Source organism: Trichoplusia ni, chromosome 17 (assembly GCF_003590095.1).
Source record: "Trichoplusia ni isolate ovarian cell line Hi5 chromosome 17, tn1, whole genome shotgun sequence".
Taxonomy (NCBI): domain Eukaryota; kingdom Metazoa; phylum Arthropoda; class Insecta; order Lepidoptera; family Noctuidae; genus Trichoplusia; species Trichoplusia ni.
This window is the reverse complement of record NC_039494.1, coordinates 5294654-5310931: the sequence shown is the minus strand read 5'-3', so window position 1 is coordinate 5310931 and position 16278 is coordinate 5294654. Positions and strand designations below refer to the sequence as shown.

General features: G+C 35.2%; 1 protein-coding gene across 6 annotated transcripts in view; it reads left to right on the top strand.

The window, feature by feature from the left end:
• LOC113502594 (netrin receptor UNC5B-like) overlaps positions 1-15550 on the top strand; it is a 128374-nt gene extending 112824 nt beyond the window's left edge. For 3 of the 6 annotated variants that reach the window (XM_026884215.1, XM_026884216.1, XM_026884214.1), the window contains 5 exons: positions 8142-8279; positions 9101-9251; positions 11161-11297; positions 11748-11981; positions 12452-15550. In XM_026884215.1, coding sequence (XP_026740016.1) covers positions 8142-8279; positions 9101-9251; positions 11161-11297; positions 11748-11981; positions 12452-13632 — 1841 coding nt within the window. In that variant the 3' untranslated portion in view covers positions 13633-15550. The remainder of the gene's footprint in view (positions 1-8141; positions 8280-9100; positions 9252-11160; positions 11298-11747; positions 11982-12451) is intronic. The other 3 variants (XM_026884219.1, XM_026884217.1, XM_026884218.1) reach the window with 3 other exon arrangements.
• Positions 15551-16278: the final 728 nt, after the last annotated feature.

Sequence of the window (16278 nt, the reverse complement as noted above, 5' to 3'; positions counted from 1 at the left end):
TTTATGAAGAAAAATACAAGGTCAAAAATATTTATTAGACGACAGCTGATGGAAATAAAGTATAATGAAAATGAAAAATTACAGACACATTTCACTCAAATGGAAGAATTGTTTACACAACTCAAAAATGGAGGGTCCGTCCTGTCAGAGGAAGAAAAGGTGAATTACATTTTACTCAGTATGCCGAAATCGTATGAAGTGGTGATAACAACTTTGGAAACTATGACTGATCTTAGTGTCAACTTCGTCAAAGAAAGATTGCTGGGGGAAGAAGAGAAAAGAAAGAAGACAAAATTAGAGGAGACAACGGCAGTCAACAATACTTTCCTGTGCTACAACTGTGGTTTGCCGGGCCATAAGAAGTTTCAATGCCGAAATAGAGGGAGAGGACATCACGGACCAGCCCGAGGAGGTAATGCAGGACGCGGTCAAACAGGACCAGAAACAAACACAGGACGAGGACGTGGATATGGCAGAGGACGTGGACATGGCAAAGGACGAGGACAATATAGGGGACAGCACAATGAAAAGGACCATCATACATTCTTGTCAACATTTGAAGAGGGTGCACCGCTGAGTATTAGCGAGGTGAATACAAATGAAAGTAACTATACAACATGGTGTGTAGATTCAGGTTGCTCTGATCACTTAACTAATGATAAAAGTTTTTTTATAGATTCCATAAAATTAAGTAAACCTAAAATAATTGCAGCAGCTAAAAATGGTATTATGTTACAAGCAGAAGGCATAGGTAATATTGATGTAAAATGTTTTGTTGGTAGAAAAGAATCATATTTTACTATTAAAAATGTTTATTATGTTCCTGATTTAAGAAAAAACTTACTGTCAGTATCTAAAATGGAAAACCATGGTTTTAGAGTAGAATTTTTCAAAGGTAAGGTTAGAATATATGACTATAATGATCTTTCCATGATAGAAAATCAAGAAGGTTCACTTTATACAGTCAAATTATTAATAGATAAACTGGAATGTGACTACACGAATATTGATGATGTTAACTTGTGGCATAGACGTTTTGGACATTTAGGAATAAAAAATTTAAGTTTGTTGAAACAAAATAACATGGTAGATGGATTAGGTGACTTAAAAACTAATAATTATGATACATTGTGTGAACATTGTTTGACAGGTAAAATGACAAGACAACCATTTAATAGACAGGGTCGTAGGGCGTCCAGGCCTTTAGAATTAGTGCATACAGATGTGTGTGGGCCCATTACCCCACCTACAAGAGAAGGATATCGATATTTTATAACCTTTATTGATGATTACACTCATTTTGTAATGATATACCTCTTAAATAATAAAAGTGAAGTTTTTAGTAAATTTAAACAATATTATTATTATGTTACGAACCATTTTAATAGGAATATATTAAAACTTAGATCAGATAATGGTAAGGAATATGTAACTAAAGAATTTCAAGATTTTTGTTATTACAAAGGAATTAAATTAGAGTACACGGTTCCATATAATCCAGAAATGAATGGGGTAGCAGAGAGAATGAATAGAACGTTAATGGAAAAGGCCAGGACAATTTTATTAGATTCGACATTAGGAAAAGAGTTTTGGGGAGATGCTGTATTGTACTCCGCATATGTCAGTAACCGAAGTCCATCAGCAGGCAGGCACCATACTGCAAGTGAACTCTGGGAAGGAAGAAAACCAAATGTGTCAAACATGAGAGTATTTGGAAGCTTAGCATATAATTATGTACCTAAAGAGCACAGACAGAAGCTTGATAACACGGCACGTAAAATGATAATGATTGGATATGCTTCAGCAGGTTATATACTATTTGATCCTGAAACACAAAAAACAGTGCATGCAAGAAATGTAATATTTGATGAAAAACCTAAAGAAAAATATGTACCAAGAATTTATCTACCTCACCAAGACGCACAAGAAAAAGACAAAGAATCTGAAGAAAGAAGAAAATCACCAGAAAAGGAAGAGAATAAAAGAATGACAGAGAAAAAGACAGAAGATAGGCAGAATGAAGAGTTATGCAGAGAAGAAAACACAGAAGTTTATGAAGATGCAGCGCAAGAAATAGAAGATAGTCAGCTTGAAAAGAAGCTAACAAACAGGGAGAGACCTAAACGAAATACTAAAAAACCTAAATGGCATACAGATTACCAGTTAGATGATGATGAAGATACAGGAGATCTATTATATGCTTTGCTCACAATTCATTCTGATACACCACAATGTTTTGAAGAGATAAAGAACAGAGAAGATAAACAGCAATGGGAAGATGCTATATCAGAAGAAATGAAAGTTCTACAAGAAAGTGAAACATGGAAATTAGTACCTAAACCAGAGAATAAGAAATTAATAGATAGCAAATGGATATTCACTAGAAAAGAAATTGGAGACAAGGAAATATATAAAGCAAGGTTGGTTGTAAGAGGATTTCAGCAAACAGAAAGATTAGAAGATATTTACTCACCAGTATTGAAACTGCAAACATTAAGAGTGTTGCTGTCTGTAGCAGCACACAGAGACTATAATATTCATCAAATGGACGTTAAAGGAGCTTTTCTTTATGGTAGGATAGATGAAGATGTATACTTAAAACCCCCTCAGGGATTGAATATACCAAATGGTCATGTATTAAAACTTAATAAGTCATTATACGGATTAAAGAAATCTCCCAAATATTGGTATGAAAAATTTAACGAGGTTATAACTACTTATGGTTTTGAGAGATCTAAAAATGATTATTGTTTGTATTTTAAGAAAGATATATACTTATTAATTTATGTTGACGATTTGTTAATTTTTGGGTCAAATACTAAAGAAATAGAAAAACTAAAAATATATTTGTCTAAAAAATTTAGAATGAAAGATATGGGACATAATAAATTAACTTATTTGGGAATTTCTATATTAAAACAAAATGGACAGATCTATCTTAATCAAACTAAGTATTTACAAACTGTGTTAAAGAAATATGGTATGCAAGATTGTAAGGGCATGGACACACCTATGGATCCTAATTTACAACTAGACTTAAACACTGATATAGATATGACATTGGAAAACTATTGTAGATCGCTCATAGGATCTTTAATGTATTGTATGGTTAGTACTAGACCAGACCTAGCTACAGCTGTTTCGTACTTAAGCAGATTTCAAGGAAAGCCTAGTGTAAAACTTGTAAAAGCTTTAAAGCGAGTTCTTAGATACATAAAACAAACAGTTAATTATCAGTTGGTTTATAACAATTGTAATATTAATAATACTTTAGTAGGATATGCTGATTCTGATTTTGCTAGAAGTGTAGATAGAAAATCCACTAGTGGATATGTTTTTAAACTTTATGGTAATACTATTTCTTGGAAGTCTAAAAAACAAAATATTGTGACATTAAGTACTACTGAGGCTGAGTTAGTAGCTTTGTGTGAAAGTTCTGTAGAGGCTTGTTGGTTAATCAAACTACTTAAAGATGTAAATGTTAACTTGGAACATGTAACTATTTTCGAAGATAATCAGAGTACTTTAAAGACTGTTAATAATCCTGATCAGAAACGTCTCAAACATATAGATATAAAATATAATTTTATTAAGGAAAAGGTAGAACAGGGACTTATAAAGGTGGTTTATATTTCTACAAATAATCAGTTAGCAGATTTAATGACTAAGCCTCTATCTATTAATTTATTTAGGAAGTTTGTTACTTTGTTGGGTTTGGAAGATTGTAACATTGAGGGAGAGTGTTGAGAAAAGTCCAAAAGGCAATGTTCCAATCTCCAAACGGTCTTAATTTAATCTATAATTTAAGAATGGAACTTAGTTGAGTTTATGGTAACACTGTCATCCGGTTGTAAAAAATGTCTGTATGGAATTGTGTACTTGTAAAAGGGAAAAATAGAAATAAATAGAAAAAGTGATTGAATGTCAAGATTTATTATTTCACGATCCACGAAAAATAACCAACACACCCTAAAGCCTACCTTACACAACGTAACCTAAAAACAGCCACTTCCCACTAAGTTCTCAAAAAGTTCAAAGAAATAAAAGGCAAGTCGAAGCCAAAACAACAATGGAACATAGAAAATTGAGTAAAACGTTCACTTATATCATCGCACATGGTAGCATTGCGTGCAGCAATTACATCGATCAGTATCGGTCCTAAATCGCTCGTACGGTCACGATGTTTATTAATTTATTACATTCGGTTCGGATGCCGGTCATTCGATACGCCGTTTATGTATAATAGCTATGTGGCAGGAACGAAAAAATATTCTGTACTAGAATGTTCATGTTTGATCGACTGGTGAGACTCTGTTATTGGATATACGACCTCTTTATTTTAATCGTTCGGACATTGTTTTTTTCTTGGTTTTTGGAGAAAGCGTTAGAGTAGTGATTTACATCCATAAAGCATTCTTCACTTTGATCCCTATATTTTTTTACTGAACATGTTATTTGCATATTTGTGTACCTTATTGACACTGGTCTATTCAAAGGGTTTTATATTTATTTTTCTTTAGCTTATTTGTACGGAATTCTCATTGCCGCGAGTCCAATTGCACTTGACCGATTTGGACTCGCTATATCATTTAAATACTTCACAAGTATTCTACGATTCTACATAATACCACAATGGTTTCCATACATCATGATTAATTACCGCTTTTTATAAGACTAAGAACCTTATACACGTTACTGTTTTTTACGCTGACCTTGAAATTGTTATACTTCTCATAAAAACTAGAAGTACTAAGAAATGTTTATACATAGAAGTTTCTATGAACAATGGATCTTGTATAGCAACATAGTAAGGTATTTGAGGTGCCACAACAGTATTCAGATTTCTATAGGTTTGGTAGAACATAAAATAAGTTTATTCCACTGTGAACTATCAAAAAAATTCTGATTATATAAAAGGAATTGCGAAGTGTCGTTCGCATAATTAATTTAATTACTTACCATTTCGAGTGATTTAATTTAATAAAATTATATTGAATACATTTAAAACATGACACATATTGATCAACTTTATTTAATTATTCTTTCATTTAATTACAGGGAATTTAAGACCAATGCTCCATTAATTGTTGGTTACCTATATGCACTGATTTTACGCAATTAAATTAATTATTAATATTAAAAGAAACAATTCATTAAGAAGCTCGCATATTATTAAGTACGGATGTAAAAAATTTCGGACTGTTTTCAAGCAATGTGTATTTTTTTTACTGAAAGTAAAAAAAAACCTCTTGGAGTTCTTTTAGCAGAAGCAAAATATTCATTATGTGTGATGTCAGTGGAGCTAAAGTGCAATAAGCAAAAATTACTGAAAAATCTTTCAAAATCGATCACAAAAAGATAAGTATAAATTGGAAAACTAAAAAAAAAGTAAAGCAACACAAAACAGGTCGCAACACTGCAGCCCTAAACGCAACACTCCAGGCCCGACTTGTTTTTAATTACGCGAACGTTCAAGATCGTTATCGCGTTATCGAGCGCGCGCGATGACTTCATTCATTCATCCACTTCCGCGCTTAAAGTTCCGCGTTCGCTATTCGAGACTTTAACAGCCTATTAATTCGTTTTGCTATTGTGTCAGGACTTTGAATACGAAAGAAATACGGGAATCGGTACTCCCATGTAATCCATGTCCATTGTAATCCAGTGTTTAGCGTTGTGAAAGTTGTAAAAATCAACCATGGAAAATCGTTTTATGCTGCACCATTGCAGGTGAACACACATTTCTTCGTCCATTAAGTCTTGCAATCGTAGTTGCTCTCCATAAGACTTTGTATTGTAGTTGTCGTGTTTCAATTGTTTGAATTCAACTAGCTGGTGCTGAGAATTCTGCATTCTCATTTAAACTTTTTTAATTCTAGTTTTTGTCGACGATTTCATGATGCAGTTTTAGGAATTTCCAATTGCCACTAACAGTCTAAAGAGTCTTCAGTATCTATTTGTTTTCTTATTTTCCAGACCTTAGTGTCATGTCTTTGGTAAACTCCTAATCACCATCGCAGAAAAATAAATTCGAGTAAAGCTTTATCATTTTTATAAAGCTAACCCTTTATTCAACTTAAACAACAATTACGATCAAAGAAAGGAAACGGAGAACATTGTGTACATAATAATATTTAAAATATCTGTTTGTCCGTATTTGAGTTTCGTCGACGAGTGAATTAGCATAATCGGTAACACATGTCATATGGGTGCATGACTAAGAAACCAATGAGTCAACGGCTCGTGCCGATTTTATCAATGGAAGGGTTGACAGAAACGAGTGATACAGAAACAAAGGTGATCATGAAAGGGTATTAATACAACACAATGATAAAGTTAAGGATAAACAAAAGAAAAAAGTAGGTTGTCCACTGTTTCGAAGTAGTCAAATTCGTTTTTTGACTACTGGGTTTGACTGCTGTAACGCAGGTCGTGGGTTCGGTTCCCACACAGCACAAATGTTGTTTTGATGAGCTTGATCTTTGTCCTGTATCTGGGTGTTATTTGTCTAAAATATATATGTATTCAGAAATATACAAGTAAGTTTATCAATTTTATTACTTAGTACTCGAACTACATGCTTTGCTTCGTTTGACACTAGATGACGTTGTGTGAAAATTGTTAAATAATATTACTGTCCATGAAAAGATCTGACGTTTGTCATAAAACCAACCAACCTTAAACTATTCAACCACACATGAAATGCATTAGCTTCACAACATCTTATACATGCCATATGTCTCAAGAATTTCCCTTAAACTCACATTAACAGCCACTATACACGCATCAAAGGGATCGTTAAAAAACGGCCAATAAGGAGCCCTTTCCTTGCACAGATGCACAAAAAATCGTTAAGAAATGCCGCGCACAGAGATTGGGTCGTATTGAAAGCGGAATATTGTTAATCTTTATTATACAACTCTGTTCAAGAATTTATCAGTTACCTTCGCTTCAATTGGATAAATTGGAAATCGTTCGATGTTATAATTCGAAATGATAGCTCTATTTTCTTTTGCTTTATATTTGTGTTGTCTATCACATTTTTATTACCAGAAAATGCAACCCAAAACAAAGAAAAATATTTTATCACTCAAACAACAATAATGCAACTGAAAACTTCTATTGTAAAATTGAATTTGCTGACCGAACGCCGAGAAACTTTATGTTTCTTGTGTTCTATTTCTAGAGTCTGGATTGTTATCTCACAAATCCCAGTATTATTCTATCTTTTACTTAAACTCACAGAATCCTATTTGCAGTTATTGTAGTTCATTTGATCCCACAAGATCAGGTTCCCTTATAACTTGGGAACTTCGTCTAGTCTTAACCAAACCAAAATGTTCTCTGAGCAAAACGCGATCTCAAATTTAAGCTTTTATTCCGCTCGCAATACGACGTCGCTTTAAAGGTACGTTGACGTAAATAATACTAAGGTGCTGCCAGAAACATGGATCGACGATCATTTTGAATAAACGAAAGCCAATTTAAATCTCGCCACTGTGAAATGAAAATTCAAACAAAAACACGCCTTATTCCGAAGCAGTTAGGGAACCTGCTTCGGCACAGTACGCGCTTTCATAATTCGGTCAACTTTTTATAGTTCCAAAAGTTTATCAGGTGCTTAATAATTTGATGGTTTTATCGTCTTTTTGTACTTTTTGAATACAAAACTTTATGGTGTGAAGTGGGATAGTGTTCGCTTTTTAAGTTCGCGAACAAACTAACTTCGTAATTTATGTTTCTTTGTTTGGAATGATGAATGTGTTTTGAGTTTACAACTTGAGGTTTTTAAGGCGAGATGACAAGCAAAAGTTTCGCTTCACTGTTATGACAGTGGCTTTTTATTGTTCGAGTCGTGAGAATTATATTGTTGTGTTGAAGATGGAAATGTGTAAGTGTGGGAGCTTCTAACGGAGTGTTAATTGAATTATGTTTTAGTAATTTTGATGAGTGATTTATAATTTGAGTGAAAAGTAACTGGGGATTCAATGTTGTATGTAGAAGTGTTCAACTTTTTGTCAGTTTTATCTAGTTTTCTTTGAAAGTACCTATGCATTACTTGAAAATATCCCAACAGGTTTTCCTTTTTGTCCTAAAGATTGAATTTTATTTGTTTACATTCTCTTTTCTCTTGTCAACAGTGGCAGCTCACAGCGACATACCTCTATACATAGGTATAGCAGTCGCTGTGGTAGTATTCCTAGCGGGAGCGGCCGTGGTATACAAACTCCTGCAGAGGAAGACCAGAGACCATTCTCTATACACCATGACGAGAACTGGTAAGTTTTAAAAGACTAACTATTTTTGGAACCCCTTCTGCTTTTTTCGTTATAAATCAGTTATGGAAGAATTTGTTGAATTTTTGTAAATATCAAAGTGTCCCATTAGGTATAATAATCAGATTTTATGATGCATGGTAGACTTTTTATGTTCTTTATCCCACTGTTGGGCAAAGATCTCTTTCAAAGTAAAGTATTTAAAGATAATAGTAGTAAAAAGTATAAAGTCTTGCTCTACAAAAAGAGAGTCCCTTTTTTTTTCAATTGTTTTTGTCAGTCGCTTTCGGCAATAAGTATTGACCTAAAACCAAACTCATTAATAACAAACTGTTTAATGTATCCGTTGTTCTAATGAAAAATGTCAAGCCTAATTAACAATTACAAATTAACATAGTGACTCCTAAGGACCTCGATCGGAAGTCCGTTTCCGAGCTAGCAGTTCGTTGACACTGACGCATAATAAGGCAATTACTTAGATCGATATCGCATCGATTATAATCGAATCAATTATTCCTCGTGTTTATTTTATATCTTGTTTTCATTATGTTTCATTAGTGAACAGTTTGGGACCAGATCATTTAATATATTTTTTTTATTATTTTAACGTAAGAATTTTAATATTGCCAGACTCTTTATCAAAACCTTACCGAAATTGTATTTTTTTTCGCAAACAGATTTCAAAAATCTTTTTTAATATGAAGAATTTTTTTTTTCTAAAACCTAGCCCAATTTTTAAAAGCATTCATAGTAATTCAAACATTTTAAAATGGAATTTGAACAAAAAAAATATCTCAATTTTAACACTATCATTGTTCTCCAAGCAGATTTCCAACCCGAGATGTACCCAACTGTGGAGAAGCAGTCTCTGTCCCTGGCTCCGGACCTGATGCAGCACCGGCCTCCAAGATACGAGCACCCGCAGCCGGACTCCAGGGCTGAACACCATTATGATGTACCGCATCTTACTAATAGGTACGTGTTTAGTTATTAAGGTTTTTTACCCTGAATATGGAAATTTGTAATAGACAATGTGCAAATTTTGAGGCTTTGCATAAAAAACTTGGTTGAACCGACATATTATGATTCTAGTCTTTATGTCATATAGCTGAGCAAAGACTTAACGGATAGCCAGCTGGTGAGACCAGCCCTGGTTCGAACCCCACGCATTTTCACGCACGAATGTTTGTTCTAAGTCTAGGTGTCCTCTGCATGTGACTTGTATGTTTATAAAACACTAGCTTTACGCCCGCGGCTTCGCCCGCGTCGAGGTCGGTTATATCGCGTTTCCGAGAAAACTCTTTAAAAGTCCGGGATAAAAACTAGCCTGTCTTTCTCAAGGTCAACTCTATCTTTGTACCAAATTTCATTAAAATCCGTTCAGTGGTTTAGGCGTGAAAGCGTAACAGACAGACAGACGGACAGATAGACAGAGTTACTTTCGCATTTATAATATTATAGTAGGGATTCGCTGACACAAGGATTATATTCTTTAGTTAGGGGGACGATTTGTAAATTAGTTTCGCAATGCCTGCCTAAAACCCTTTCATAGAACCTTATTCTACCTTTCCGCAAAATTAATACTATTAAAGCCAGAATGATTTATGCACCTGTAGGTACATTGCATGTCTTTTCGATCACTTATCGACATCCAATACCAAAATTACATATGTGGTAAATAAAAAAATACAAGTACAGACATCAAAAGCCGACAGACTATTTAAGTTTCATGTCTGCTCTTGACCGCTGATTCGTAAAATTCTCCGTGCAACGGAAGAACGTGCTTTATCAAGTACCAATCTTTCCACAAAGGATACAACTCGAACGACCAAACGTTCGAATTTGAAGCAAATATTTCGATTCGTAAAACCTTTTCTGTTTTTATAAATTTTATTGATTAGCTGGAAAAATAGTAGGTCCTGGTATATGAGTGAGAAGATTTAGAAAAGATAGAAGCTGCTTCGTCTAGAGAAAATGCGACGTTGCCAGCCCGCGCCATATGAAAGCACGAATTCCTCGTTTCAATATCTTCATAATGAACTGATAACTAAATCATAACCAAAACAGGTTTCTAATCATAGACTTTGGCCATAATATATCAAATTTGATATCAAATATGTCTACTTAAAATAAGTCCTCAGGCAACAATATGAGTCAATAAATAGCAATTTAGCTGAACAAACTTAAAACGAAAATTATGCAAATACTGAATTATGAGTGTCGTATAAATCATTATTTTTTGCACAATTAGTCTACATATTATTTAAATTAACTGTGCCATTAATAAAAAAATAAACACACAATTTATAAAAAAAAGAATTAATATCTTTTTGACGGACATAACTAAGTTAATAGTTGATATTGTAGAGTTGATACAATCGTTAGATAAATATTTAAGATAATTATTAACTAGAATCTTTGAGATTATGATTGAGCAAAAACTAAACACCTGCACGTTTTATGAATGAACTTTATAATGAACTTAAACGTTGATGTTTTTGTTAGTATAAATACAAATTACAGGTTTTGTTCTTAGGTAATGGTATTGAGACAAAAACAGTTCGTTCGGCACTGTTTATAAAATCATAAGTGGATGCGCTTGATAGATGAAATCTACATACAAACGATTAAGAAAAAAATACCTCGCTTTTTTGGGATGCATCTTACAAAATGTTAATTCATGGTATATTTATTGAATTTGAACATTAATTTATTACATTACTCAAAATTTAATTTTTGTTAATTCTTTTCCATCTACTTTTCATTAATTTGGTACCAGTTGATTCTATTATTACACTTAGTAGTGTTCTCAAACTCCGTATATTTGTCTGTGTTTTAAAAAAGAAACAAATAATATCTCCTATTAACAGTTGAGTGGTAACAGTTTCCTTGTCCCCAGCTACGCATCCCCGGTGGACCATCAGGTGACTCCCTGTGCCTCGAGCAAGGGACAAAGCGACGACTACGAGAGCAAGCCCTACAGCGAGTCAGAACATTCAGCTTCCAGTTGCTTTACTAGCTGTAAGTACAAAAAAACTACGCTGTGAGCGACAAAAAGTGTTTTTGAAAGCAGTATTTAGGTATACCAGTACTACATAATACAATTTACCCGTTAAAATTTTCTAATGGCAGTGAGTGTCCTTAAAAATTACTTATCTTGTAATATCTCCAAAGATAGTATAACATTCAGAAAAACTTACCAGAGACTTCTTTCCTTACTTTTTTAACTAATAAAACAAAGTTACAAACTCTTATAACACAAAACGTCATTCAGTTTCTTTATTTCAGTCACTTCTTTCAACTAAATACAAGTTTTAAACCTCAGTACTATGATAACGATCGTACCTGCCTTTAAAACTGACTATTATAATAACACAGTACTGCAATACATTACAACTTTCCTACAACCCACGAACGACTAATTTAAACAAGTCCAACTTATAATAATACTAACTAACATTTCCCTTCTAGCTGGCTCAATGTACGACGCCGCGAATGAGTCCGTGACTCTCCAACTAGCTGAACTCGTCTCGAACTCGCCTACGTCACAATCACTCTCTGTGTCGAGCGCTGGAGCGAGGTTGGCCCTGCCCGCTGCTGGCGTGGCCTTGTCGATACCAGAAGCAGCCCTTAGTAGGGGCAGGAGAGAACAAATTTATGTAGCCGTGGTCAAGGATGACAGATATCGACCGAGATTGGGGAAAGGTATGTATGAATTTTCGACTTTAATAATTTCGCATTTTTACTACTTGATTAGTACGTTCATTGTTGGCTAGGTGTTTTAAGTAATAATACAATTTAAATTCGTCAAGCCACAATCTATTTAGAACTTGAACTTTGTTGACGTTATACATAAATTAATTTTAATAAATATTTTCGCTTGTTCCGTTCTCGTATTTATTATGCCCTAAATCAGCAAATTGCTATGAATATTTATGAGTCCGAACTGAATAACTTTGCTCGCCATAAGTCTAATAAAAATAAATTGATTTTGCGATACGATAGAGAACAATTTCCAAAGGTAATTTTAAACGATGTGTAATTATGCTATGGTATCAGCGAGCTATAATTTCTGCTTCAGAAAAAACGCTCGCCTTAGGCACGCCGTCTTGGCAACATATTATATAGGTACCTGTGTAAAGTACGAAGTGTTCACAACAAATTCCGCCCCGCAGGTATCACGCAGCTCAGCCCAGTAGTTAAGTGCGGCCCTCCGCGTCTTCAATTAAACAAGTCCGTCATCCTACAAATCCCACATTGCGCCAGCCTTAAACATGGCTTCTGGAATCTGTCGCTGTACGCCATCGACCACAACAACGCTAAGGCTGACAACACACAGCCGCAGTGGAAGAAAATCGTCGGCCTCGGCCAGGAAACGATCAATACTCCCGTGTTCACTCAACTCGACAACGATAAAATATTCCTAGTGACCGATATGCTGTCTACGTTTGTATTAGTCGGTGAAAGTTTTAATGGAAAGGCGGTGAAGGCGCTTCAGTTAGCGATATATGCGCCGGCCGTTCTCAGCGAAACTAACGCCGACTATAGTATAAGACTTTATGTATTTGAAGATACCCTTTGCGCGGCCTACTACTGTCAGGAGCAGGAGAAGAAACTTGGCGGCGTTCTGCTCGAGCGCCCTAAAACTTTGTTATTCCAAGACGGCGGCTCGAATCTCTGTTTGAATTTGGAACATGTCAGCCCGGGTTGGAAAGCTAAACCCGGAATTGGTTACCAAGAAATCCCGTTCCAGCATGTTTGGGGATCGAATTACAATGCATTGCATTGCAGCTTTGTATTAGAGAGGACCCACGATTGCGACAATATCGATTTCAGCGTGTCCGCCTGTCAGAGAACCAATCCGTCATACAAGCAGACATTCCGAATATCCCTCGACGACGTGCGCAGCCGATCGCCGCGGGGACGTTCACCCCGCGCTGAGTCGCAGCGCAGTTTTAACATAACAGAAAACCTTTTAGAGGCTCGTATGTGCCGCAGCGAAGACGGGAGCGAGAGCAGCGCTAAAAAGAATATAACAGTTAGTGAGGCGGGCGTCAACGAGTGCGCGGCCGAGGGACCGTTTAAGTTAAGTACTCGAATAAAACGGCAGTTGTGCGCTATATTGGACCCGCCGAATGCTCGTGGGAACGACTGGCGCGCGCTGGCGTCGCGGCTCGGAGTGGATCGGTACACGACGTGGTTCGCCACGAAGAGCTCGCCGACCGAGGCCATCCTGGAGCTGTGGGAGTGTCGGGAGCGCGGCGCGGGCGCCACGGCCGCGCTGGCCGCCGCGCTGCGCCAGATGGACCGCCACGACGCCGCCGACCTGCTGCACGGCCGGCCCTCCTGGTTATGAATTCCTCACTAACCACTACACTACTCTAAATGATGATTCAGATTCAACGGTACGTACTCATGTGTATTTCAATAAGACTATTGTGAATGATGATAAATGTGGAACTATAGGCCTATACGAACGAATGTATATGGACGATTGTTGGTAATGTAATGAGTAGTTTAAATGTTACGTTAGAAAAAAAGTATAGTTTCGTAGGCCGACGGCCTAAGTTTGTAAAATCTTCGTAGTATATTTTGTATAGAATATTCTATGCTGTAGATAAGCGATCGATGAATAAATTATATTATATTAGCAATAATAGTGCCTACAATGTCTTTTAAAGAAACATCGTCGACTAACAGTCGGCGGCGGTTGGTTATTTTGTTATTTTTTGTATAGTGTTTGAGTGTTTTATTAACTGAGAAATTTGCTTATTTTCGTACTTTATTTGCTTGCAATTATTTTCAACTTGCTTCTTGAAGATTTGAACTTTGTGCCAAATATGTACTGCCACAGCAAAATTTTGGCAATAATCTAAAAGAAAATGTTATACGTGTCTAACTCTGAGCTTATTTAGCTACTTTTTAAAGTTACAACTAAGTATTTTTACTCGAAGTTAGATGAATTTCTACTATTTACATGAAGTTTGACCTTCCCATTACTTTAATGAAAAAAATGCTACTTCTCATACAATCATAACATTTGCCATAAGGTATACATATGTTAGCAAAATTACTGACAACAAGTAAATATGCCACTATGGACCGTATCTATGCAGTCTACCTATCTTTCTATCTACAAAGAAACATCCAATTACCTCTACAATAGTAGCAAATTCATCTACCATCACCTTTTACTATAAAGACTTTACAACTGCATTTAAACTAATTCACTGTTAACTTACTAAGACAAAGTTCTAAGTCCTTTCTATACGCGATAATCCTTTTAGACGAATACAGTTGCAAGTTAGACGTTCTTAATGTCATTAAATGTCAATGTACTGAAGAACTGCAGAGCACTTTTTGAAGTAGAGGAAGCGAGATAGCTTATTCACGGTGTAGAGCGATCTCTCTCTTACTCAACTACAATAGTAGTTCCCTTAGATATGGTAGTAGACCCCTGAGGTCAGAGTTCTGACGTGTGTTGCTAATGGTACCTCTTTACTTTACTGGTGCATTTGAAGCAAGCGTTTGCTACGATAGCTCTCTAGTGAGTCATGTGTTGTGGTCCCGATTTTAAATTTTCTGATCTTCGTAAGGTTGTACGTAAAATAGATTTCGTTTTTTTTTCAAGCATTTCCCAAATCAGCATTGAATGAGATAATGAAATTGAACATTTTGGACAAAATAATGAATTCAAGGACTTTTTTCTACTTCTTAAAACACATTTTAGTCGAACGTGATTAAATGAAATCTTATACAAACAAAACCTAAGAACAACAACTGTATTTAGTCGTTTTTAGAAAATAATCTAGATTAGTTTGTAGCCCTTTTTCACTCTAACTGCCATTGAACACTGCCCTTAACATATCGCGTAGAGAAAAGAACGAACTTCGCTCTCTCCCACTTCTCAAAGTAATGCGGCAGTTGTAGAAAGAGAGAGCGCATTACAAGCTGTAGAGCGTTTTCTCACTTCTGCAATCGCAATAACCCTCCTTTAAGACGTGGTGAAAGGCCCTCAGCTACTCAATAGAAGAGATCTTGCAAACTTCTTGATTAAGTGTATTTACTGCCGGAATCGACGAAACAAGTTTTATAGCTGATACACTTAATACTGGCCTAAAATAATTTGGAGTCGAAGTTCTGTTTCGCTAATAGTGAAAACTATTATTATAGTTTTAAACTGGAACGTAAGTCACTACAAGAACATTCGAAATTTCGACATTTTGTGTTCAATACATGAATGAAGTTTTTATTAAAATAGTTTACAAAGTTGTGGCATGTTTCGCTATTAAAAAAAAAACTATTTATAATTTTTAACAATATAATATTGTGAAATGAAAAGGAAATATTGAAATATGTTTTTTTGGAAATTTACTCTTTTCGTTTGTATGTTTACTTTTATCAATATCCAGCCAAAAAGTGGTTTTCTCAGTTAATTTCGGCAGTAATTACAATCTTTGGACGTTTCTATATTGTATATAATGTGATAGATTGTAAATATCATGTATCGCAGTTACAAATGTAGGAACATAAACTATTGCTATGTAAATGGTGTCATCACCGCCATGTAAACTATTATATATATTTTTGTTAACGTGATGAATATTAAAATAAATGGATCTGTGATACTTAAATAATATGAAATAAATTATGTTTAACTGTGCATACTTTGTTGTTTTATTGTGTGTTATGAACCCTTTTACAGCTGTTGAAGTGTTTGGGAAAGGGCGATATGAAACCATACATTACCTACTTGATACTATGAGTGATACATTTCACTCAGTCAGGGATAAATGAAAGAAAACTATTGTAAGGAATCGTGAATATGGAGGCAGACTAACCTGACTCGACCTTAGGTTCCAAAGACTACATCGACTACGTAAAAAAACGGTGGAAATAGGTAAGAAATAGAGAAAGAATAGAGACGTGGTCCATCCCTCCTTATCTTTATGACTATAACATCTGTTCAATGTAAATGTTTATAACATCCGCATATATGTAA